General features: G+C 40.6%; 1 protein-coding gene across 4 annotated transcripts in view; it reads right to left on the reverse strand.

Moving 5' to 3' along the window:
• Positions 1-24,181, reverse strand: part of grik5 (glutamate receptor, ionotropic, kainate 5) — a 617,387-nt gene that overhangs the window by 128,926 nt on the left and 464,280 nt on the right. For all 4 annotated transcript variants that reach the window (XM_061947301.1, XM_061947318.1, XM_061947309.1 and 1 more), the window contains 2 exons: positions 22,446-22,624; positions 2,829-2,882 (listed from right to left, as the gene is read on the reverse strand). In XM_061947301.1, coding sequence (XP_061803285.1) covers positions 2,829-2,882; positions 22,446-22,624 — 233 coding nt within the window. The remainder of the gene's footprint in view (positions 1-2,828; positions 2,883-22,445; positions 22,625-24,181) is intronic.

The following is a 24,181-nucleotide window of genomic DNA, read 5'->3' on the forward strand; positions in this document are numbered from 1 at the left end:
GAATGAAGGTACATGATTTATTTATTATATAAAAAAAAAACGAAAAGCGCGCACAGTGGCGGAGAATAAACTATGAAACCAAAAGACTATAGCAAAAAAGTACAAACGAAAAACACGCACAATGGCGGAGAACAAACTATGAAACCAAAAAGACTATAAACATGGAACAAAAACTTACTTGGCTTGGACAAAAATAGTTGCATGAAGAATGGACATGGAAAGAAGTATCAGGCATGGACAGAGCATAAATGTGGTGAGGTCGTCAGAAAGACAAACTGAAAAACACTGAACTTAAATACTACAGACATGATTAACGAAAACAGGTGCGTGACTCAAGACGTGAAACAGGTGTGTGACGTGACAGGTGAAAACTAATGGGTTGCTATGGTGACAATCAAGAGTGCACAATGAGTCCAAACGTGGAACAGGTGAAACTAATGGGGTAATCATGGAAACAAGACAAGGGAGTGAAAAGACAGAAACTAAAGAGTCCAATAACCAGAGGTGTGGACTCGAGTCACATGACTTGGACTCGAGTCAGACTCGAGTCATGAATTTGATGACTTTAGACTCGACTTGACAAAATGTAAAAAGACTTGCAACTCGACTTAGACTTTAACATCAATGACTTGTGACTTCACTTGGACTTGAGCCTTTTGAATTGACATGACTTGACATGACTTGCTACTTTCCCCAAAACCCAAAGATGAAAAAGTTATTCGGGAGCGCTCCGTATTTTTCATTGTGTACTTGTCTATCAGCGTTGCGTGTGTCAGCTGGTGTGGTCTCAGTACAACAGCCAATCAAATTAGATCTACTTTGTTTTCATCACACAGTATTCATCCAATCAAATTGCAGGACAACCAACGAAGAAGACATGTCCAAACCACACGCCAGTGAACAAAAAAATGATACCTAAAATAATTTTGTTTGGGTATAAAAATTACGAGGTGGTCAACACAAAACGGTTTGCAGTATGCAACACATGCGGTTCGAAAATTACTGATGGAGAGGCAACAACTTCCAACTTCGTCCGGCATTTGAAGTTGCACAAAGAAGGGTAAGTTTTGAATGTAAGATAACGTTTATTGGCTAAGTAACGTGACTTTTATTTGCTGTGTAGTTAAATCAGTGAGGCTGTAAACTCACTGCTAACGTTATAACGTTATTGCAAACACGGGAATCTGTTGCAGTTCACTACCTTATTCATACTTTTTGTTCAGTGATTTTTTTTAAGCAGGGTTACGTTAGTCAATATATCACACGTAACGTTAGACGGCGGTCAGCAGCACCGCGTATTTTAGCCACCTAAAAAAAGACAAAAATAGTCAAATAAAGGTCAGTTAAAATGTATACTATATTATGAATATGTGTACCGTTTTAGCTAGCTTTCTGACATACTGTTGGTTGTTTACCTCAGTGGTCCCCAACCACCGGGCCGCGGCCCGGTACTGGTCCGTGGATCGATTGGTATCGGGCCGCACAAGAAATAATTTTTTTTTCTTTTCTTTTTTTAATTAAATCAACATAAAAAACACAAGATACACTTACAAGTAGTGCACCAACCCAAAACAACTCTCTCCCCCCTTTTGTTCTGGGCATTGAACATGAAGACTCTTCCTTCACTGTTCCGAGTGGCCATGAGAGTCTTGGCAGTGCCTGCCTCCAGTGCTCCAGTGGAGCGAGTTTTCAGCCATGGTGGCATCATACTACGCCCCCATCGTGCACAAATGACTGACAAGACTCTTGGCTAATTTGGTCTTTTGCAAATGCAATGCAGCATAGGGCCCTGACATATAAAAAGTACAACTTTTTTGTTATGTTCACGTATATGTCATGTTTTTTCAATGTTAACACTTTTGTACAAATAAGTACATTTGCACTTTATTTTTCAATGTGTTTGTTCTGTAAAGGAATGAGTTCATGTTTAAAATGACTGGTTAATAGTGCTATTATAAAGTGCAATGTCAGCACAATTTTCTTTCCTGCAATTTAAAATGCACTTGTTTTAATAAATAAATACAGCGTTTGAAAAGCATACACAATCTGTGTTAATATATTAGTCTGTGGTTAAAAGGACTTGAAAGGACTCGAAACTCAAAATGCAGGACTTAGGACTTGACTTGAGACTTTCCAGTCTTGACTTTGGACTTGACTCGGGGCTTGCCTGTCTTGACTCGGGACTTGACTCGGACTTGAGGGCAAAGACTTGAGACTTACTTGTGACTTGCAAAACAATGACTTGGTCCCACCTCTGCCAATAACTAAACAAAACATGACTTAAAACAAAACATGATTACACAGACATGACGCTATTTTGCTATTTTTTGGCTATTTTCCTCACAGCGCACCTGTTAACCTTGTGCCACGGCCCAACGGTTGGCAATCACTGGTGCTGGTGATTTTAGGGACGGACTGCAAAAAGGCTAGTCAAAGATCCTATATGTCGACAGGAGCATCCTATCTCCAGTCATGGTGGCATCCGCACAGTACCGCGTGTAAATATTTGAGGGCGAAAAAGAGGAGGCAGCGTGAAGGCTGCATTAATTGAAATGCTAAAAAAGGGGCGGCGGGTGACGTTGGCATCACCTTCACCTCCATCGCCATAGTTGTTATGCCTGTTCTGTTCGTCCTCTGCACTTCCCGCAAGTTCTATTCTCACAACTCACCCGCTACCCCCCACCCCTCTGTCTGTTCCTCCTCTGGCTTTATCTAGTCCTGCCGGCACCTTTTGTATGCTCATAAAGGACCATCGGGGGGGCGGGGGGGGAAGTGAATTGAAAGACAGATGGAAGCGGCGCCGCTGCGGCTGCTCTATACGCTCTTACCATGGTGGTGAGGATGTACTTGTAGAACGCCGACGTCATTCCCAGCTCCGACGCCTGCCGAGACAAAAAGGTTGGAAAAGGGAAAATGATGAAGAGGCGGGCGGGATCCGAGGGAGGGGAGGTTGATGTTGGGAGCAGAGGTGACATGTTGGGGGACACGGCAGGGGAGCATGGAGGAGAGACGGGAGCATACGTTAATCACAGTTTTACATCATGGAGACATTAGGCTCGGGGCAGAGTGACTCATGGAGCGCCGATCCAGGACTGCTCTGAAACCGGACAAAATACTGTCAAACACTGCGAATGCAAGTCATAGCTGAAGGCAGGACGTTCCTGCTCCTCATGTTGACCCCCCTCATCCCTCCCTCCTCCAGGCCTCGGGAGACAAATCATAGACCCCTCATTGAGTAACTGAAATATATCCTGAAGAACATTAAGGAAATTAAAAGTTGTCTGCTTTTTCTCAGCTGAGAACTCCAGCATATCTGATATCATTATCTTGATATCAGACACAATCTTCTATTATGTTTTTATTTCATAAGGTATTATCTGTCACCTTTAATATCTATTCAGTACAACGATTCTGTTAGCTCTATAATATATTTGTTTTAATAGATTCATTATTAGCATACTTGCCAACCCTCCCGAATTTTCCGGGAGACTCCCGAAATTCAGCGCCTCTCCCGAAAACCTCCCGGGACAAATATTCTCCCGAAAATCTCCCGATTTTCAGCCGGAGCTGGAGGCCACGCCCCCTCCAGCTCCATGCGGACCTGAGTGAGGACAGCCTTTTTTTCACGACGGGAGGACAACAGGGTGACAAGAACTAAATCATCCATACGAGAGATAAATTGTATTATTATGTTTATCTTACCTAAAAATAAATATATTTATTAATTAAAAAAAACAAAAAAATAAATAAATGTTTATTATATTTTGCTGAAAACATCAAAATTAATTGTATTTTTATTTGTATTTTTCTGACTCCTTATTACATCCAGGCATTAGAATTATACATTAAAATAAACATATTTGAAATAATTAATTTTAAATTATCATAATAATTCATTTAAAATGACCATATTTAATTATTAAAATAATTGCTTGTTTATCAACAACTTTAACATTTTATTCATTACATTTTGAAGCTCTCAGAAGCCAAGTTATGTTATTCCTTAAGATTTATTTATGCAAGTTTGAAGTATCAATTATCTAAACACAGTTTTGTTTGCATATTTTCAGGATGTAGATATATATATATATATATATATATATATATATATATATATATATATATATATATATATATATATATATATATATATATATATATATATATATATATATGAATTACTAGACTTGGTGAATTCTAGCTGTCAATATACTCCTCCCCTCTTAACCACGCCCCCAACCACGTTTTATTGCAGCGCTGCGGAAGAGGCGAAAATATTTATTTTTATTGTGATTACTTAGGCAGTATATTGTGAATACATTGTGAACAGGAAGTGTTCAGTTACTAGTTACTTTGTTTCAAAGGTAACTCAGTTACTTACTCAGTTACTTAGACCAAAAAGTTTTAGCAACTGTTATGTAAAAGAAAAGGGGTAGGATTAAATAAGCTCTGCTTCTTCCTACTCCTTTTCGAACTTGTTGAAAAGAGAAACTGGAAATTGTGATGTATCATGTTGTCTGCTTGCATGTTCGAAATAAACTCAAACTCAACTCAACTCAAAAGAAAGAGGCGTGCCGCGCACTGTCTGTCTGTGTGTATGTGTGTGTGAGTGTGTGTGTGTGTGTGTGTGGGAGGGGGCGTGTCTGTGTTTACTAACAAGACATCATGGCGAAGCCCGAAGCCGAGTTTCTTAACATGGAGATATTCTCAATACTTTTCTTTTGTCGACCACAAAGAAAAGAACATTTTAGTTGAATGTAAGTTGTGTCTTGGATCAAAGATCCTATCGTAACAATTCAAATCTGCTGAAACAGCTACAAAAGCAACATGCTTCGACGAAGCTAGTAAAGAGAGACACACTTCACCTGCTAAGCAACAGCGGCTGGATTTTAACGAGGCACTGCGCACTGAAGGTACACACACTCTGTCAATTCTCTTATATACTCTTTCATTCTAGACTTCTAGAGTGTTTGATTATCACATCACTCTAAATGTATAGACTATGAAGTTCACAAACATAAAGAGGGATCCTAGAGGGCCAGGCCAATCTTTATTTTTCTCTAAATTAAAACTGGGGAAATGTGTAGAGTGTTCTGGGCTTCAGACATGATTTTATTTCACAATTCCTTGAGATAAAAAAAACGCCTGGTTAGGCTTTGTGTATGTAGTGTGTGCCTTCCTTGGTTTACAGCTATGTTGTTATTATGCTGTTTGTTACTTATGTATGTTATGTTGCAGCTATTTCAAATAGTTTTGTCAATTTGTTCTGGCCTGAAACAAATCGGCCCTTTGAAACATATCTTTGTCTTTGTGTGTTGTATGTAGAGCACATTGCTTAGCAGAGTTCAGTGATGCAAATGCATGTCAAGTTGATCCAACAGATTGTATTATTCTCCAGTGCAATAACAGTACTGAAATGAAGGCTAAAAGAGCATTAAATGGGGCCTTAAAAAAAAAAAAAAAAAAAAAAAAAAATATATATATATATATATTTATTTTTATTTTTATTTTTTTATATATATATATATATATATATATATATATCTGCGGCTATATATATAAACTATATATATATATATATTATATATATTAAAAAAAATAAATAAATAAATAAATAAATAAATAAATCTCCTGATGATTGAGGGAACCCCCCCTCATGAAACAGGCCTGTAGAGATGAAATAGTCTTGTGATTTTTTTCCCACACACATATATATATATATATATATATATATATATATATATATATATATATATATATATAGTTACTAGTTACTAAATAGTTACTTTTCACAGTAACGCATTACTTTTTGGTGTAAGTAACTGAGTAAGTAACTGAGTTACCTTTGAAACAAAGTAACTAGAAACTGTAACTAGTTACTGGTTTACAGTAACTAACCCAACACTGATTATTAGGAATGGGTACCAGATTTACTTTTACAAGTATCGACCCATTTCTGTCGGTACTACCGAGTATTGTACAGTCAAACGGTACCAAGGGCGCCAGCTCAAGCCCTTGGTGGGCAAAGAAGCGTATTCATTGCGGACTGCTTTTAGGTAATGATGCAATTTTCCATGCCAACAAAGCAAGCATGCCTAAAAAGAAACGCTTAAAAGTAAGGATTCTCTTTTGAAAATGTGCTAGCTCAATGCTAACTTACATCAGATATGCCTCGGGATGAGAATACGGTACTTGTATAGGCGCCGACTACATTTCGTTGGTACCAATTTAGACTAAATCAAACTGTGCCGTATTTTGACACCTTTGTTGTTCGTGACATCACGTCGGGTTGCAGACGAAACACTGGCTCAAACACTTGGCAAGGAAACAACCCCTTAAAGCAGCACTAAGGGTGGACTTAGCCAAGCTGCCCCTCAGTTATGTTACCATTTTCAATGCCAACAAAGCAAGTACCGTATTTTCCGCACTATGAGCCGCACCTAAAAACCACAAATTTACTCAAAAGCTGACAGTGCGGCTTATAACCCGGTGCGCTTTATATATGGATTAATATTAAGATTCATTTTCATAAAGTTTCGGTCTCGCAACTACGGTAAACAGCCGCCATCTTTTTTCCCCGTAGAAGAGGAAGTGCTTCTTCTTCTACGCAAGCAACCGCCAAGGTAAGCACCCGCCCCCATAGAACAGGAAGCGCTTCTTCTTCTACTGTAAGCAACCACCCGCCCCCATAGAAGGAGAAGAAGCGCGCGGATATTACGTTTCATTTCCTTTGTGTGTTTACATCTGTAAAGACCACAAAATGGCTCCTACTAAGCGACAGGTTTCCGGTTCATGAAAAGACGCAATCTCTCCATCCGTACACGGACTACTATTTCACAGCAACTGCCTAAAGACTTTCAAGAAAAGCTGGCTACTTTCCGTGCATATTGTAAAAACAAGATAGCTGAAAAAAAGATCCGGCCAGAGAACATTATCAACATGGACGAGGTTCCACTGACTTTTGATATTCCTGTGAACCGCACTGTGGATACAACGGGAGCACGTACGGTGAATATTCGCACCACAGGGAATGAGAAGTCATCCTTCACTGTGGTTCTAGCTTGCCATGCTAATGGCCAGAAACTTCCACCCATGGTGATATTCAAAAGGAAGACCTTGCCAAAAGAGACCTTTCCAGCCGGCGTCATCATAAAAGCTAACTCGAAGGGATGGATGGATGAAGAAAAGATGAGCGAGTGGTTAAGGTAAGTTTACGCGAAGAGGCCGGGTGGCTTTTTTCACGCAGCTCCGTCCATGTTGATATACGACTCCATGCGCGCCCACATCACGCTGGTTTTTAATATATTATTAAAGTTTGACTGACCTATCTGACTGTTTTTTTGACATTCCCTTTAGCGCAGTTAGATGCGGCTTATAACACGGGGCGGCTTATAGGTGGACAAAGTTTTGAAATATGCCGTTCATTGAAGGCGCGGCTTATAACCCAGTGCGGCTTATGGTGCGGAAAATATGTCTGATGGAAACATAACGCAAGGCTACACTTTTCCAAAAGGTGATGGCTTAATGCTAATTTACATCAATTTGCAAAGTACCTGCTACTGATTAGCATTAGCTAAGATGCACGTTACAATCAAACAGCTGGTGTGAAGTACAATACTTATATACAAACACTTTGTAGGGCTTAACAAAAGATTAGACTGGTTATCATAATCAGCTCACATTTAAATGTAACATAAAAAAATACATTTTATTAGGAAACAATTAACATTTATTAACACACACAAAATTACCAAAAATTGGTACTTTTGAATACCGGTATCGATTCTTAGGCATTAGGAATTGGTACCATATCAGTTCAAATGTGAAAGGTACTATACGCATCCCTAATTAGCGTTAGCGATTTTACAAGGCGATTAACGCCTCCAAATTTGATAATTAAAACTACAACTGAGATCTATGTTATAAGTATATAAACACAATATATAGAGTATAACCACTTTGTAGGGCGCAACATAAAACAAGACTGGTTGTCACTACACGATCGGTATAGGAAGACCTGGTGGGATTTGCAGTTTTTACGACGGCGCTGTTGCTACACCATGTTCTGTGATATTTTAATGTTTTGTACAAAAAATTGCTTATCTGGAAATAAAAGGGAACAAGAATAAACAAGGGGTAGGTTTAAAAAATCAGGTATTATTATTGTCACATTTTCAACCACTTTCACTCTTCTGTCATTGCAATGAATGTTGATTTATTTTAAAAAACAAACATGTTTTAAACAAGGCACTTACTGGAACTTAAATCATTATCTGCGGCCAAAAAAAAGTAGACTTTTAATTGATCAGTATTGTGAATTGATGTATTTGATGTAAATGAAGTGGCAAAAAAAGATTGATTTCATTGTAATTTAAGGCTGCTGAACAAATCACACCCTTCAGGTTTCTGTACGGTGTTGGAATAATTGTTTGTAAGTTATCACAAAAGAAACGTTGTATTATGAATGCTGTCTTTCGAGGCCTAACAAGAGGAAGAATGCTCGTGAAACGCCACTGTGATTTCAACACGGACAGATGGCAGGATCTGCTCAACTTCCAGAGGAACTCTCTTTGAAGTGTTAAACGAACTCTCTTTGAAGTCAACGCTATTTATGACCCGCTGCCCTTTTGAAGCAACTGTGGTCAGGAGACGGGAGGGGTTATCCATTGTCCTCCAACACCTGCCCCAGCTGGATCCAGGAAGAGCCCAAGCCCGAGAAATCCCACTTCTTGGTCTTCAAAGCGACCGAAAACAATGACTGTTTTAAATACTTCCCATTCCTGCTGTGACATATGTTGGTGCGTGAACATTGAACATCTGAATAAATGAGGAGACGAAAACCTTCTTCGTCAGTGCGTGGTGCAGGACTGTACAGAGAGTGCAGTGGCCATGTCTCTCCTCAATATTGAGTCCAAATTGAATTCTGTCTCTGTTTGATTCCTTGCCTTTTGTCTTGTTTAATAGATGTCCTCAGTGTTTGAACGTGACATCTGTTTCAAAATAAATACTGTATTCTTAAATAACATTTTGTTTTTGTTTGTATGTAAAATTGTGTATGCTATTGTTATTGAAAAAAAAGAAAACCATGACTGCAGAAAACCAAGTGACATAGCTTCACGCATGTGCGGAACAATCGTGTCTTCCTGAACCCATCATTTAGTGACACTGGCACATTCAACTTGATGACAAGAGACTACGGCAACACACCAAGGACAAACTGAGATTATTGCATACTTATAAATGAGACTCCGAAGTCTAAGAACAATTGGACAACACAGTTAAGATGATCAGTTTAGTCTTAAATGTTGTATACCATTTATTAACATTTAACAATATAATCACATAAACACACAAAATGACCAAACATTGGTACCGTTGGGTACTAACACCGATTACCAGGTACCAGATTGATACAAACGTGAAAGGTACCCATCGCTACTCATTATACTCTACGATGTTTCTATCAGTTTTCGCTCTGTTTATTATTGTCATGTCTGTGTGATCATGTTTTTGTTTTGATCATGTTCAGTTTTGTTTTTGGACTTTTTGTGCACTTTTGTTTTGTCACCGTAGCAACCATTAGTTTTCACCTGTCACGTCACGCACCTGTTTCACGTTTTGAGTCACGCACCTGCTTTCACTAATCATGTCTGTCGTATTTAAGTTCATTGTTTTCAGTTTGTCGTTCTGACGACATCCCGCAATTATGCTCTACACACTCTTCATCCTCTTAGATCCTGCTTCATGTCCCATGCCAAAGTAAGTTTTTGTTCCATGTTTATAGTCTTTTTGGTTTCATAGTTTGTTCTCCGCCATTGTGCGCGCCTTTTGTTTACTTACTTTTTTTGTAGTTATAGTGTTTAAATTAAAATGTACTTACATTCCCGTCTCGCCCGAGCCAACTTTCCGTTGCATCCCGGAAAAGCTAACACCCAAGACCAAGTATTGACAATTATTTATTCTTTACTCATTCTTTTGCTCCTTTTATCGACCAGTCGATCTTTGGAACCCTACAGGTTCATCGCGAAAATATTAGAAAAAAAAAAAAAGTTTAATATGACATCAGTGATACCTCCACCCAAAAAATGACCAACATATACGCCACCAGGAAAGCATTTTAACCCCTGAACACGCCTGCACATCATATATATATATATACACACATACACACACACACACACACACATATATATATATATATATATATATATATATATATATATATATATATATGTGTGTGTGTGTGTGTGTATGTGTATATATATATATATATATATATATATATATATATATGTATGTGTGGGAAAAAATCACAAGACTATTTCATCTCTACAGGCCTGTTTCATGAGGGGGGTACCCTCAATCATCAGGAGATTTTAATGGGAGCATTCACATACCATGGTTTATATAGGGCACAGAGTGGGTGGGTACAGGCTGGCGTAGGGGCGTGGTGATTGGCTCATGTGTTACCTAGGAGGTGTTTCCGTCTGTGGCGGCATGCTGTTACAATTTCGCTGCGCTTGTTGAGGGATGACAGGTCTGGACGGTAAATAATAAACGGTTTCTCTTTCAAGCATAGGTTGCATCTTTTATTACCACTATTGTAAGGTGTGCTGGATGCAAGAATTTGCCATGTTATTGAATATTCAACATTATTGTCTTTGAGGTCCCAAATGTGTTTGCTGAGTTCTGTGGTATTCCGCAGGTTTTGGTTCCTGAAAGAAGCCTTGTGATTGTTCCATCTGGTTTTGAATTCTCCCTCGGTTAATCCTACATATGTGTCGGATGTGTTAATGTCCTTGCGTATTACCTTAGATTGGTAGACAACTGATGTTTGTAAGCACCCCCCGTTGAGAGGGCAATCAGGTTTCTTTCGACAGTTACAGCCTTTGTTGGTTTTGGAGTCGCTCTGTCCGGGGGCCGACGGCTCATTTGCAATTGTTTTGTTGTGGTTTGAGATGATTTGTCGTATATTGTTCATGCAGCTGTAGCTCAATTTAATGTTGTTCTTGTTGAATACTTTTCTCAGGGTGTTGTCTTTGGGAAAGTGTTTGTCAATCAGATTGAGGAATTTGTGTCCAATGTTAGTTGAGATGTTTTTGCTGTATGGGGGGTTGTACCAGATGATGTCGTTTCGTTTTCTGTTCTTTTTTGGCTGGTTTCCTGGCGTGGGTTCATAGGTGAGGGTGAAATTGTATCCGCTTTCATCAAGGGCTTTTTGGTACGGGGGGGTTGCTTGGTCAAATTCAGCTTTGCTAGATGACAGCATCGATAGCCTTTTATTAATTCCGGTAGGTATTCTTTTCGTGGTGGTGGGTGGGTGGTTGCTGTCATGGTGCACGTATTGGAGTGTTGTGTTGGGTTTCGTGAATGGTTGGTAGCTGTTATTTCTCAGGTTGAAAGTGACGTCAAGGAAGTTGACGGTTTGCTTGTTGGCTTCATTCGTGATCCGTAGGCCGTTCTCTTTGAAAATTTGGCATATGCGCTTCTTGGTATTCTCGCTGCTCCTTGGCGAGGCGCGACACACTGCCAGTCCGTCATCACGGTAAATACCAAGGTTCAGATTGAGGCTAGCGAGCTGGGAGAGGAGGAAACTCCCAACGAGTTCACACGTTTCTGCTCCGTCAAAACTTCCCATAGTGACGTCACTATGGGAAGCCTCTATGTATATATATATATATATATATATATATATATATATATATATATATATATATATATATATATATATATATATATACACATACATATACACACATATACATATATATATACACATACATATATATACATATATATATATATATATATATACATACACACACACACACACACACACACACACACACATATATCTATGTATATATAGGGGTAGATCTTGCTTTGGTTTTTGGCTCGAAAAGGTTGGTAACCACTGTTTTACCTAATCAAGGTATTGTTTATCATATATCCTGTACCTGTTTATTACTATACTGTCAATTTCTTGTATGCATTATTTATTACTGAATAACAAGTGTTCAGCACAGCGAGAGGAAGTGCATCTCCTCCACAGTGTTAGTGTGTTCTGCTTATGACACATTGTTTTGAATCCTTTTCGAAAATGTCAATAAAAGGTTGGAAAACAACTCTAGTCGAGCTCTTAAGTACGTTTTAGGACATTCAGAAAGGGGCAATGGATGAGTGGCTGTTCTAGCACATCCCATAGTTGTCTGATAGGCATTTGTGTCAAACTTTGCACTTTTTCATTTTATAATTTTAACAGAAACTAATTCTACTGTATGGAAGAATAACACAACAGCAACGTTAAATCTGACAATAAACAATACATTACTAATTCAACAGCATGTATGCCAATATCGGACCAAAGGGGAAGCGAACCATCCAGACTGTTATCGACGTAAAGTTCAAAAGCCAGCATCTGTGATGGTATGGGGGTGCATTAGTGCCCACGGAATGGGTAAATTACACATCTGTGAAGGCACCATTAATGCTGAAAGGTACATACAGGTTTTGGAACAACATATGCTGCCATCTAAGCGCCGTCTTTTTCATGGACGCCCCTGCTTATTTCAGCAAGACAATGCCAAGCTACATTCAGCACGTGTTACAACAGCGTGGCTTCGTAAAAAAAGAGTGCGGGTACTTTCCTGGCCCGCCTGCAGTCCAGACCTGTCTCCCATCGAAAATGTGTGGCGCACTATGAAGCGTAAAATACGACAGCAGAGACCCCCGGACTGTTGAACGACTGAAGCTCTACATAAAACTAGAATGGGAAAGAATTCCACTTTCAAAGCTTCAACAATTAGTTTCCTCAGTTCCCAATCGTTTTGTTAAAAGAAAAGGTGATGTAACATAGTGGTGAACATGCCCTTTCCCAACTACTTTGGCACGTGTTGCAGCCATGAAATTCTAAGTTAATTATTATTTGCAAAAAAAAAAAGAGAATGTGAAAGTTCGACTCCTGACAGATTTTTTTTTGTTAAAATAAAGCCAATAATGCAATTTTTTTGTGGTCCCCTTTATTTAGAAAAATATTGAAAAGTATCCAAATACATATTGGTACAGGTACTAAAATATTGGTCTAGGGCAGTGGTTCTCAAACTTTTCTTGTCATCCCCCACTTTGGACAAGGGGGAGTTTTCAAGCCCCACCTGCCCCCATCGCCCCAACAGAGCGCTAATGCCAAGCTTTAACATTTTCAAATTTATTGAACATCAAGTTGTATACATTCGAACTCAATAACATAAAATAACATTAAGTTCAATAATAAATAAAATAACTGTGCAGCTGTGGTATAACTTGCATCAAGTTCAATAATAAATAAAATAACTTCCATCAAGTTCAATAATAAATAAAACAAAAGTGTTATAACTTGCATCAAGTTCAATAATTAATCAAAAAAAGTGTTATAACCTGCATCACGTTCAGTAATAAATCAAAAAAGTGTTATAACTTGCATCAAGTTCAATAATAAATCAAATAAAAGTGTTATAACTTGCATCAAGTGCAATAATAAATCAAAAAAAGTGTTATAACTTGCATCAAGTTCAATAATAAAAAAAAGTGTTATAACTTGCATCACGTTCAATAATAAATCAAAAAAAGTGTTATAACTGGCATCAAGTTCAATAATAAATCCAATAACTTGCATCAAGTTCAATAATAAATCAAAAAAAGTGTTATAACTTGCATCAAGTTCAATAATAAATCAAAAAAAGTGTTATAACTTGCATCAAGTTCAATAATAAATAAAACAAAAGTGTTATAACTGGCATCAAGTTCAATAATAAATCCAATAACTTGCATCAAGTTCAATAATAAATCAAAAAAAGTGTTATAACTTGCATCAAGTTCAATAATAAATCAAAAAAAGTGTTATAACTTGCATCAAGTTCAATAATAAATAAAACAAAAGTGTTATAACTTGCATCAAGTTCAATAATAAATAAAAAAAAGTGTTATAACTTGCATCAAGTTCAATAATAAATCAAATAACTTGCATCAAGTTCAATAATAAATACAATAAAAGTGCCACTTTGCAATCTTTGCAAAAAAAAAAGGGGGAGCTATGCATTTGGCAAGACAGGGCAAGTGACAGCACTTTGCCCCAGGAGAGCCACCTTGCTTCACTGTGAAACAGCACGGCTGTATGATCAGCTCCCATTTCCTCACACAGTGCAGAGAACAGTCGCGCTTTCAGTGGTCGTGTTTTGATCAAATTTACCGCGCTCACAACATGTTAAAACCTCATTGAGTTCGGGGCTGAGCTGCCTTGACGCGAGTGCTTCCCGGTGAATGACACAGTGTGTGCCCGTCACATTTTTGTTTCTCTGCAGGCGCTGGCTCTGGCTCGACGACCTTTGAGGTGTGAGTCACAAATGTATATATTTGTGTAATTGTGATCCACACATTAGCCTGCTACCCATCCGCGCGAAAGTTTGTTCCGCTTAGCCCCGCCCCCATTAGTTACTGTTGCTATGTCTGTCAAACTTTCGCTCCTACCGAGAAATATAAAGCCTACAGTAAAAATAAGTACCGGTAATTTCCATTTATTTATATAGCGGATTTCACAGACAGAATCACAAAGTGATTTACAGTGTGTATAGAAAATGAAAGCATAGTAAAAAAAATAATCTAAAAATATAATAATTTAAAAAAAAATTTAAAGTGACATTTCCTCCCGTTCCTCACGCCCCACCTGTCATGTCTCTATTCCCCACCAGTGGGGCGCGCCCCACACTTTGAGAAACGCTGGTCTAGGGACAACCCTACCACCACGGTGAAAAGCGAGGTGTGGAAGAGTGCAAGCGCAGTGTTTGTGCTGCTGTTAGTGCATCTTGGGATCGCGGGAAGTCTGCAATTATTGAATCAGCAGAGCTTTTGCAGCATTACATCATCAGACACTTCCTGACTTGAGGTGCTGGGTCTTCTGAACACCTTCAACATGCACTTACAGCTGATGAGGAAATACAGAGTCACTTGTTGCAATGGAAGTGAATGAGAAGGGGGCTCGGCCTCGGCTGGCCTCGACACTGAGCTTCCGCGTAAAGATTGGATGATCTGTCTGAGGCATACTTGGTCCAGGTGGAAATTCGGGAGAATGGTTGCCCCGGGAAATTTTCGGGAGGGGCACTGAAATTCAGGAGTCTCCCGGGAATATCGGATACCGATACCGATAATTTCCGATGTTACATTTTAAAGCATTTATCGGCCGATACTCTAGTTACGAGTAGAGATACCCGATAATATCGGCCGATAAATGCGTTAAAATGCAATATCAGAAATTATCGGTATGGTTTTTTATTATCGTTTTTTTATTTTATTTCTTTATTATTAAATCAACATAAAAAACACAAGATACACTTACAATTAGTGCACCAAAATAAAAAAACCTTCCTCCCACATTTACACTCATTCACACAAAAGGGTTGTTTCTTTCAGTTATTAATATTCTGGTTCCTACATTATATATCAATATATATCAATACAGTCTGCAAGGGATACAGTCCGTAAGCACACATGATTGGTCCACTAATAGTACTAACCTTTAACACTTCATTTTACTCATTTTCATTAATTACTAGTTTCTATGTAACTGTTTTTATATTGTTTTACTTTGTTTGTTATTCAAAAAAAATGCCATCCATCCATCCATCCATCTTCTTCCGCTTATCCGAGGTCAGGTCGCGGGGGCAGCAGCTTAAGCAGGGAAGCCCAGACTTCCCTCTCCCCAGCCACTTCGTCCAGCTCCTCCCGGGGGATCCTGAGGCGTTCCCAGGCCAGCCGGGAGAGATAGTCTTCCCAACGTGTCCTGGGTCTTCCCCGTGGCCTCCTACCGGTCGGACGTGCCCGAAACACCTTCCTAGGGAGGCGTCCGGGTGGCATCCTGACCAGATGCCCGAACCACCTCATCTGGCTCCTCTCCATGTGGAGGAGCAGCGGCTTTACTTTGAGTTCCCCCCGGATGACAGAGCTTCTCACCCTATCTCTAAGGGAGAGCCCCGCCACTCGGCGGAGGAAACTCATTTCGGCCGCTTGTACCCGTGATCTTGTCCTTTCGGTCATGACCCAAAGCTCATGACCATAGGTGAGGATGGGAACGTAGATCGACCGGTAAATTGAGAGCTTTGCCTTCCGGCTCAGCTCCTTCTTCACCACAACGGATCGATACAGCGTACGCATTACTGAAGACGCCGCACCGATCCGCCTGTCGATCTCACGATCCACTCTTCCCCCACTCGTGAACAAGACTCCGAGGTACTTGAACTCCTCCACTTGGGGCAAGATCTCCTCCCCAACCCGGAGATGGCACTCCACCCTTTTTCGGGAGAGAACCATGGACTCGGACTTGGAGGTGCTGATTCCCATCCCAGTCGCTTCACACTCAGCTGCGAACCGATCCAGTGAGAGCTGAAGATCTTGGCCGGAGGAAGCCATCAGGACCACATCATCTGCAAATAGCAGTGACCTAATCCTGCAGCCACCAAACCAGATCCCCTCAACGCCCTGACTGCGCCTAGAAATTCTGTCCATAAAGGTTATGAACAGAATCGGTGACAAAGGGCAGCCTTGGCGGAGTCCAACCCTCACTGGAAACGTGTCCGACTTACTGCCGGCAATGCGGACCAAGCTCTGACACTGATTATACAGGGAGCGGACTGCCACAATCAGACAGTCCGATACCCCGTACTCTCTGAGCACTCCCCACAGGACTTCCCGGGGTACACGGTCGAATGCCTTCTCCAAGTCCACAAAGCACATGTAGACTGGTTGGGCAAACTCCCATGCACCCTCAAGGACCCTGCCGAGAGTATAGAGCTGGTCCACAGTTCCACGACCAGGACGAAAACCACACTGTTCCTCCTGAATCCGAGGTTCGACTATCCGGCGTAGCCTCCTCTCCAGTACACCTGAATAGACCTTACCGGGAAGGCTGAGGAGTGTGATCCCACGATAGTTGGAACACACCCTCCGGTTCCCCTTCTTAAAGAGAGGAACCACCACCCCGGTCTGCCAATCCAGAGGTACCGCCCCCGATGTCCACGCAATGTTGCAGAGTCTTGTCAACCAAGACAGCCCCACAACATCCAGAGCCTTAAGGAACTCCGGGCGGATCTCATCCACCCCCGGGGCCTTGCCACCGAGGAGCTTTTTAACTACCTCGGCAACCTCACCCCCAGAAATAGGAGAGCCCACCACAGATTCCCCAGGCCCTGCTTCCTTATAGGAAGACGTGCTGGTAGGATTGAGGAGGTCTTCGAAGTATTCCCTCCACCGATCCACAACATCCGCAGTCGAGGTCAGCAGAGCACCATCCCCACCATACACGGTGTTGACACTGCACTGCTTCCCCTTCCTGAGGCGGCGGATGGTGGTCAAGAAAATGTTTTTAATTTATTTATTTTATTTTATTAATTTTTTTCAAAAGGACCTTATCTTCACCATACCTGGTTGTCCAAATTAGGCATAATAATGTGTTAATTCCACGACTGCATATATCGGTTGATATAGGTATCGGTAATTAAAGAGTTGGACAATATCGGAATAGCGGATATCGGCAAAAAGCCATTATCGGACATCCTTAGTTACGAGGCTAGAAAAAGAGTTCCTCAGTGTTCGCTCTTACAATAATGTTGCCACAGATTGGTTATTATACAGGTTACAGGATGTAAACGAAATAATGTTGGCAGATTTTGGATGCATTGTTAGCCACCGAGTACGAGCCGATTATGACTAATTAGGGCCCGCATGGCCCATTGCATAAGGACTCCCTTTGGGAGTCCTTATGCAATGGGACATAAGGACCTATTGAATTTGTAAGGTTTTATTATTCTTTATTCTTCCGCCGCCACTTTAAACTGTAATTTGACCCACTTAACATGCTTCAAAACTCACCATATTTGACCCACACATCAGTACCTGCGAAAATTACCTTTTTTTTTAAAAAACCGAACCCCAAAACTCAAAATTGCGCTTTAGCGCCCCCTAGGGAAAAAAAAAACTAGACTGCCTATATCTCCCACTAGGAAGATCGGAGAGACATGAAACAAAAACCTGTATGTAGGTCTGACTTAGACCTAGTTTTCATAATTGTCGCCACTAAATATCGCCGTGGCGACATAAGCCAGCTTTTATTTGTATTCAATGATATAATCAACAGGAAGTTGGCAATTCCCCCTTCAAGACAAAAAAGTACTAAAAACAGTCACTTTTGCCTCTTTGAGCTGTAATTTGACCCCCTTAACACGCTTCAAAACTCACCGAACTGAACACACACATCAGGACTGGCAAAAATTGCGATCTAATAAAAAAACCTAACCCCAAATTTAAAAATTGCGCTCTACAGCAATTTTTGAATAAAACGGAGAAAAAACTGCTCCTCGGAAGAAAAAAAAATGACAAAACTGCCTGTAACTCCCACTGGGAAGGTCGGAGAGACATGAAACAAAAACCTGTATGTAGGTCTGACTTAGACCTAGTTTTCATAATTGTATATCATCGGGCAGAAATCAACAGGAAGTTGGCAATTCCCCCTTCAAGACAAAAAAGTACTAAAAACAGTCACTTTTGCCTCTTTGAGCTGTAATTTGACCCCCTTAACATGCTTCAAAACTCACCGAACTGACCACACACATCAGGACTGGCAAAAATTGCGATCTAATAAAAAAAAAACCTAACCCCAAATTTAAAAATTGCGCTCTACAGCAATTTTTGAATAAAACGGAGAAAAAAACTGCTCCTCGGAAGAAGAAAAAAAGACAAAACTGCCTGTAACTCCCACTGAGAAGGTCGGAGAGACATGCAACAAAAACCTCTCCGTAGGTCTCACTTAGACCTACATTTCATAAATTGACAACCCCCAGCAAAAATCAACAGGAAGTTTGCTATTCCCCCTTCAAAACAAATTTTTTGTAAAAACCGGTCACCTTCCTTCAAAAACGATCTCCTCTGAGCGCGTTTGTCGTTTCGCCTTCAAACTAACACAGGAGAGAGATTGAACCCTTGTGATTACAATGACAGAAGCGCTTTTTTTTCTAACTGCTCCGGTTTTGATTTTATGACCCTTCAAAGACCCGCTGCGCTGATGCTGCTGTTTTTTTAAGATGGCTGCTTAAAAGCAGGAAGCACCAACGTGCCCACACAATGCAGACAAGGTAGGTACACTAGACAAAAGTCTTGGGACACTTCAGACTAAAAGTAGACAAAAGTATTGGGACACTTATGACTATCACTGGACAAAAGTATTGGGACATTTAGGACTAGCACCTGCCAAATACGCGGGCCCGACCAACGCTGCTTGCAGCTTTAATTAAGGCCCGCATGGCCCATTGCAAAAGGACTCCCACAGGGACTCCTTATGCAATGGGACAAAAGGACCTATTGAATTTCTAAGGTTTTATTATTATTCTTTATTATTATTATTCTTCCGCCGCCTCTTTGAGCACTAATTTGACCCACTTAACATGCTTCAAAACTCACCATATTTGACCCACACATCAGGACCTGCGAAAATTGTCTTTTAATAATAAAACCGAACCGCAAAAATAAAAATTGCGCTCTAGCGCCCCCTAGGAAAAAAAAAACTAGACTGCCTGTAACTCCCACTAGGAAGATCGGAGAGACATGAAACAAAAACCTTTATGTAGGTGTGACTTAGACCTAGATTTCATAATAGTGTATTCTCGGGCAGAAATCAACAGGTAGTTGGCAATTCCCCCTTCAAGACAAAAAAAGTACTAAAAACAGTCACTTTTTCCTCTTTGAGCTGTAATTTGACCCCCTTAACACGCTTCAAAACTCACCGAACTGAACACACACATCAGAACTGGCAAAAATTGCGATCTAATAAAAAAACCTAACCCCAAATTTAAAAATTGCGCTCTACAGCAATTTTTGAATAAAACGGAGAAAAAACTGCTCCTCGGATGAAAAAAAATGACAAAACTGCCTGTAACTCCCACTGGGAAGGTCGGAGAGTCATGAAACAAAAACCTCTCCGTAGTTCTCACTTAGACCTACATTTCATAAATTGACAACCCCCAGCAAAAATCAACAGGAAGTTTGCTATTCCCCCTTCAAAACAAATTTTTTGTAAAAACCGGTCACCTTCCTTCAAAAACGATCTCCTCTGAGCGCGTTTGTCGTTTCGCCTTCAAACTAACACAGGAGAGAGATTGAACTCTTGTGATTACAATGACAGAAGCGCTTTTTTTTCTAACTGCTCCGGTTTTGATTTTATGACCCTTCAAAGACCCGCTGCGCTGATGCTGCTGTTTTTTTAAGATGGCTGCTTAAAAGCAGGAAGCACCAACGTGCCCACACAATGCAGACAAGGTAGGTACACTAGACAAAAGTCTTGGGACACTTCAGACTAAAAGTAGACAAAAGTATTGGGACACTTATGACTATCACTGGACAAAAGTATTGGGACATTTAGGACTAGCACCTGCCAAATACGCGGGCCCGACCAACGCTGCTTGCAGCTTTAATTAAGGCCCGCATGGCCCATTGCAAAAGGACTCCCACAGGGAGTCCTTATGCAATGGGACATAAGGACCTATTGAATTTCTAAGATTTTATTATTATTCTTTATTATTATTATTCTTCCGCCGCCTCTTTGAGCACTAATTTGACCCACTTAACATGCTTCAAAACTCACCATATTTGACCCACACATCAGGACCTGCGAAAATTGTCTTTTAATAATAAAACCGAACCGCAAAAATCAAAATTGCGCTCTAGCGCCCCCTAGGAAAAAGAAAAACTAGACTGCCTGTAACTCCCACTAGGAAGATCGGAGAGACATGAAACAAAAACCTTTATGTAGGTGTGACTTAGACCTAGATTTCATAATAGTGTATTCTCGGGCAGAAATCAACAGGTAGTTGGCAATTCCCCCTTCAAGACAAAAAAGTACTAAAAACAGTCACTTTTGCCTCTTTGAGCTGTAATTTGACCCCCTTAACATGCTTCAAAACTAACCGAACTGAACACACACATCAGGACTGGCAAAAATTGCGATCTAATAAAAAAACCTAATCCCAAATTTAAAAATTGCGCTCTACAGCAATTTTTGAATAAAACGGAGAAAAAACTGCCCCTCAGAAGAAAAAAATGACAAAACTGCCTGTAACTCCCACTGGGAAGGTCGGAGAGACATGAAACAAAAACCTCTCCGTAGGTCTCACTTAGACCTACATTTCATAAATTGACAACCCCCAGCAAAAATCAACAGGAAGTTTGCTATTCCCCCTTCAAAACAAATTGTTTGTAAAAACCGGTCACCTTCCTTCAAAAACGATCTCCTCTGAGCAGGGCCGGCCCGTGGCATAGGCCGTATAGGCAAATGCTAAGGGCGCCGTCCATCAGGGGGCGCCACGCCAGTGCCACAAATGTTGGAGAAAAAAAAAAAGAAAATAAAAAGTTGGTACTATTATTTCTAAATACAAAAAATAATCCCACGTTAATTAAAATGCAAAGTAAAGCCTATTTAATAGAAATATTATTAGTTACAACATTAATAATGTAACGTTAGGTAATTACAGTACTCCCACCTTACATTCCTCAGGGACATTTGTATTAGATCTTTTAAGCAGGTGTTTTTTGTTTACATTGTTATTGCCTTCTGGTTAGCTAATGTTTGCCCTGCAGGTAATAGTCACTTTTCCACCTCTTTATATATTAGGTATAGTTGTAAGTAAAAAAAAAAAGGTCAAAGACAAAGCTATTCGGTTTCTTGTGAGTATATACACTTCACTGCCGATGTGGGGGGGCGCCACCTAAAATCTTGCCTAGGGCGCCAGATTGGTTAGGGCCGGGCCTGCCTCTGAGCGTGTTTGTCGTTTCGCCTTCAAACTAACACAGGAGAGAGATTGAACCCTTGTGATTACAATGACAGAAGCACTTTTTTTTTCTAACTGCTCCGGTTGTGATTTTATGACCCTTCAAAGACCCGCTGCGCTGATGCTGCTGCGCTGATGCTGCTGCGCTGCTGTTTTTTTAAGATGGCTGCTTAAAAGCAGGAAGCACCAACGTGCCCACACAATGCAGACAAGGTAGGTACACTAGACAAAAGTCTTGGGACACTTCAGACTAAAAGTAGACAAAAGTATTGGGACATTTAGGACTAGCACCTGCCAAATACGCGGGCCCGACCAACGCTGCTTGCAGCTTTAATTAGAATTATTCTCATAAGGATTGAGAATAGGCCGAATTCCAAAATAAGTGCAGTTCCCCTTTAAACAGTATATATTTGACAGTCTGTTTACCTGTTTGATAAAGCCACAACCACATGCCAAGAAAAACATTATATTGTTAGCCCGTCGAGTTTGAACGGTGTGCTTTTCCCGAACTTCCCAGGACAAAAATGACTATTTTGAAATGAAAAACCGACAAATCCGGCAAAAGAGCATGTTTAATATGTAATGTACGTGGAGAGGTCTGACCTTCTTGAGGATGAGGTAGGAGACGGAGGCGTTGGCGTCGATGATGATGGTGGCGACTTTGTCGTCACGTATCTCCTTCAGCAGCGGGGTTGGGTCCAGGTTGTCATCCAGCATCCTGACTGACAGTGTCTCGCGGGAGATGAGAAAGCGACGCACCAGTTCCTCCAATCTCAGCAGGCCTGGGGCAGAGCAACATGGGAGTCAGTCTGCATATCAATGTCTCTATCAGCAGACGCCTTGCAGGAACTGGTAAAAATGCTCATATATCACCGGGTTATATGTGTGACAACCTCGGCTGAGTTGAATCGCTCTTCATACGTTGCTCCAGAGCACATAATACATTTCATTATTTGACTTCAAGCCTCTATTTCTTACCCTTACCCAGAGGCCGCTGTGTTATTTTGGGGTTTTGTTGCTTTTCCTCCAGGCCTTTTGTTCAACTGTGGAGTGCAATTGACTTTTTAGGACGCTGGAGCAAATACAAACGGACAAAAGACAGGCGTCGGATCATGGAAGTCGCCATGGCAACCAAAGAGATGCTTGTCTTTAATTGACATAATTTTCATGCTGCATAATGTAATCGTCAGAGGTGGGTAGTAACGCGCTACATTTACTCCGTTAGATCTACTTGAGTAACTTTTGGGATAAATTGTACTTCTAAGAGTAGTTTTAATGCAACATGCTTTTACTTTTACTTGAGTATATTTATAGAGAAGAAACGCTACTTTTACTCCGCTACTTTTATCTACCGTATTTTCCGCACCATTAGCCGCACCTAAAAACCACAAATTTACTCAAAAGCTGACAGTGCGGCTTTTAACCCGGTGCGCTTTATATATGGATAAATATTAAGATTCATTTTCATAAAGTTTCGATCTCGCAACTTAGGTAAACAGCCGCCATCTTTTTCCCTGGTAGAACAGGAAGCGCTTCTTCTTCTACGCAAGCAACCGCCAAGGTAAGCACCCGCCCCCATAGAACAGGAAGCGCTTCTTCTTCTACTGTAAGCAACCACCCGCCCGCGTAGAAGAAGAAAAAGCGCGCGGATATCGCCGTACGTTTCATTTCCTTTGTGTGTTTACATCTGTAAAGACCACAAAATGGCTCCTACTAAGCGTCAGGGATCCGGTTCATGAAAAGACGCAATCTCTCCATCCGCACACGGATTACCGGTACTATTTCACAGCAACTGATATTCCTGTGAACCGCACTGGATACAACGGGAGCACGTACGGTGAATATTCGCACCACAGGGAATGAGAAGTCATCCTTCACTGTGGTTCTAGCTTGCCATGCTAATGGCCAGAAACTTCCACCCATGGTGATATTCAAAAGGAAGACCTTGCCAAAAGAGACCTTTCCAACCGGCGTCATCATAAAAGCTAACTCGAAGGGATGGATGAAGAAAAGATGAGCGAGTGGTTAAGGTAAGTTTAAGTTTACGCGAAGAGGCCGGGTGGCTTTTTTCACGCAGCTCTGTCCATGTTGATATACGTATGTTTGTGATTGCACATTTGCGTACATTTTGGGAGTGAACAGAGTTGTTAGAACGCTGGTTTTTAATATATTATTAAAGTTTGACTGACCTATCTGACTGTTTTTTTGACATTCCTTTAGCGCAGTTAGATGCGGCTTACAACACCGGGCGGCTTATAGGTGGACAAAGTTTTGAAATATGCCGTTCATTGAAGGCGCGGCTTTTAACCCAGGGCGCCTTATGGTGCGGAAAATACGGT

The sequence above is a fragment of the Nerophis lumbriciformis genome, linkage group LG04 (genome assembly GCF_033978685.3).
Source record: "Nerophis lumbriciformis linkage group LG04, RoL_Nlum_v2.1, whole genome shotgun sequence".
Taxonomy (NCBI): domain Eukaryota; kingdom Metazoa; phylum Chordata; class Actinopteri; order Syngnathiformes; family Syngnathidae; genus Nerophis; species Nerophis lumbriciformis.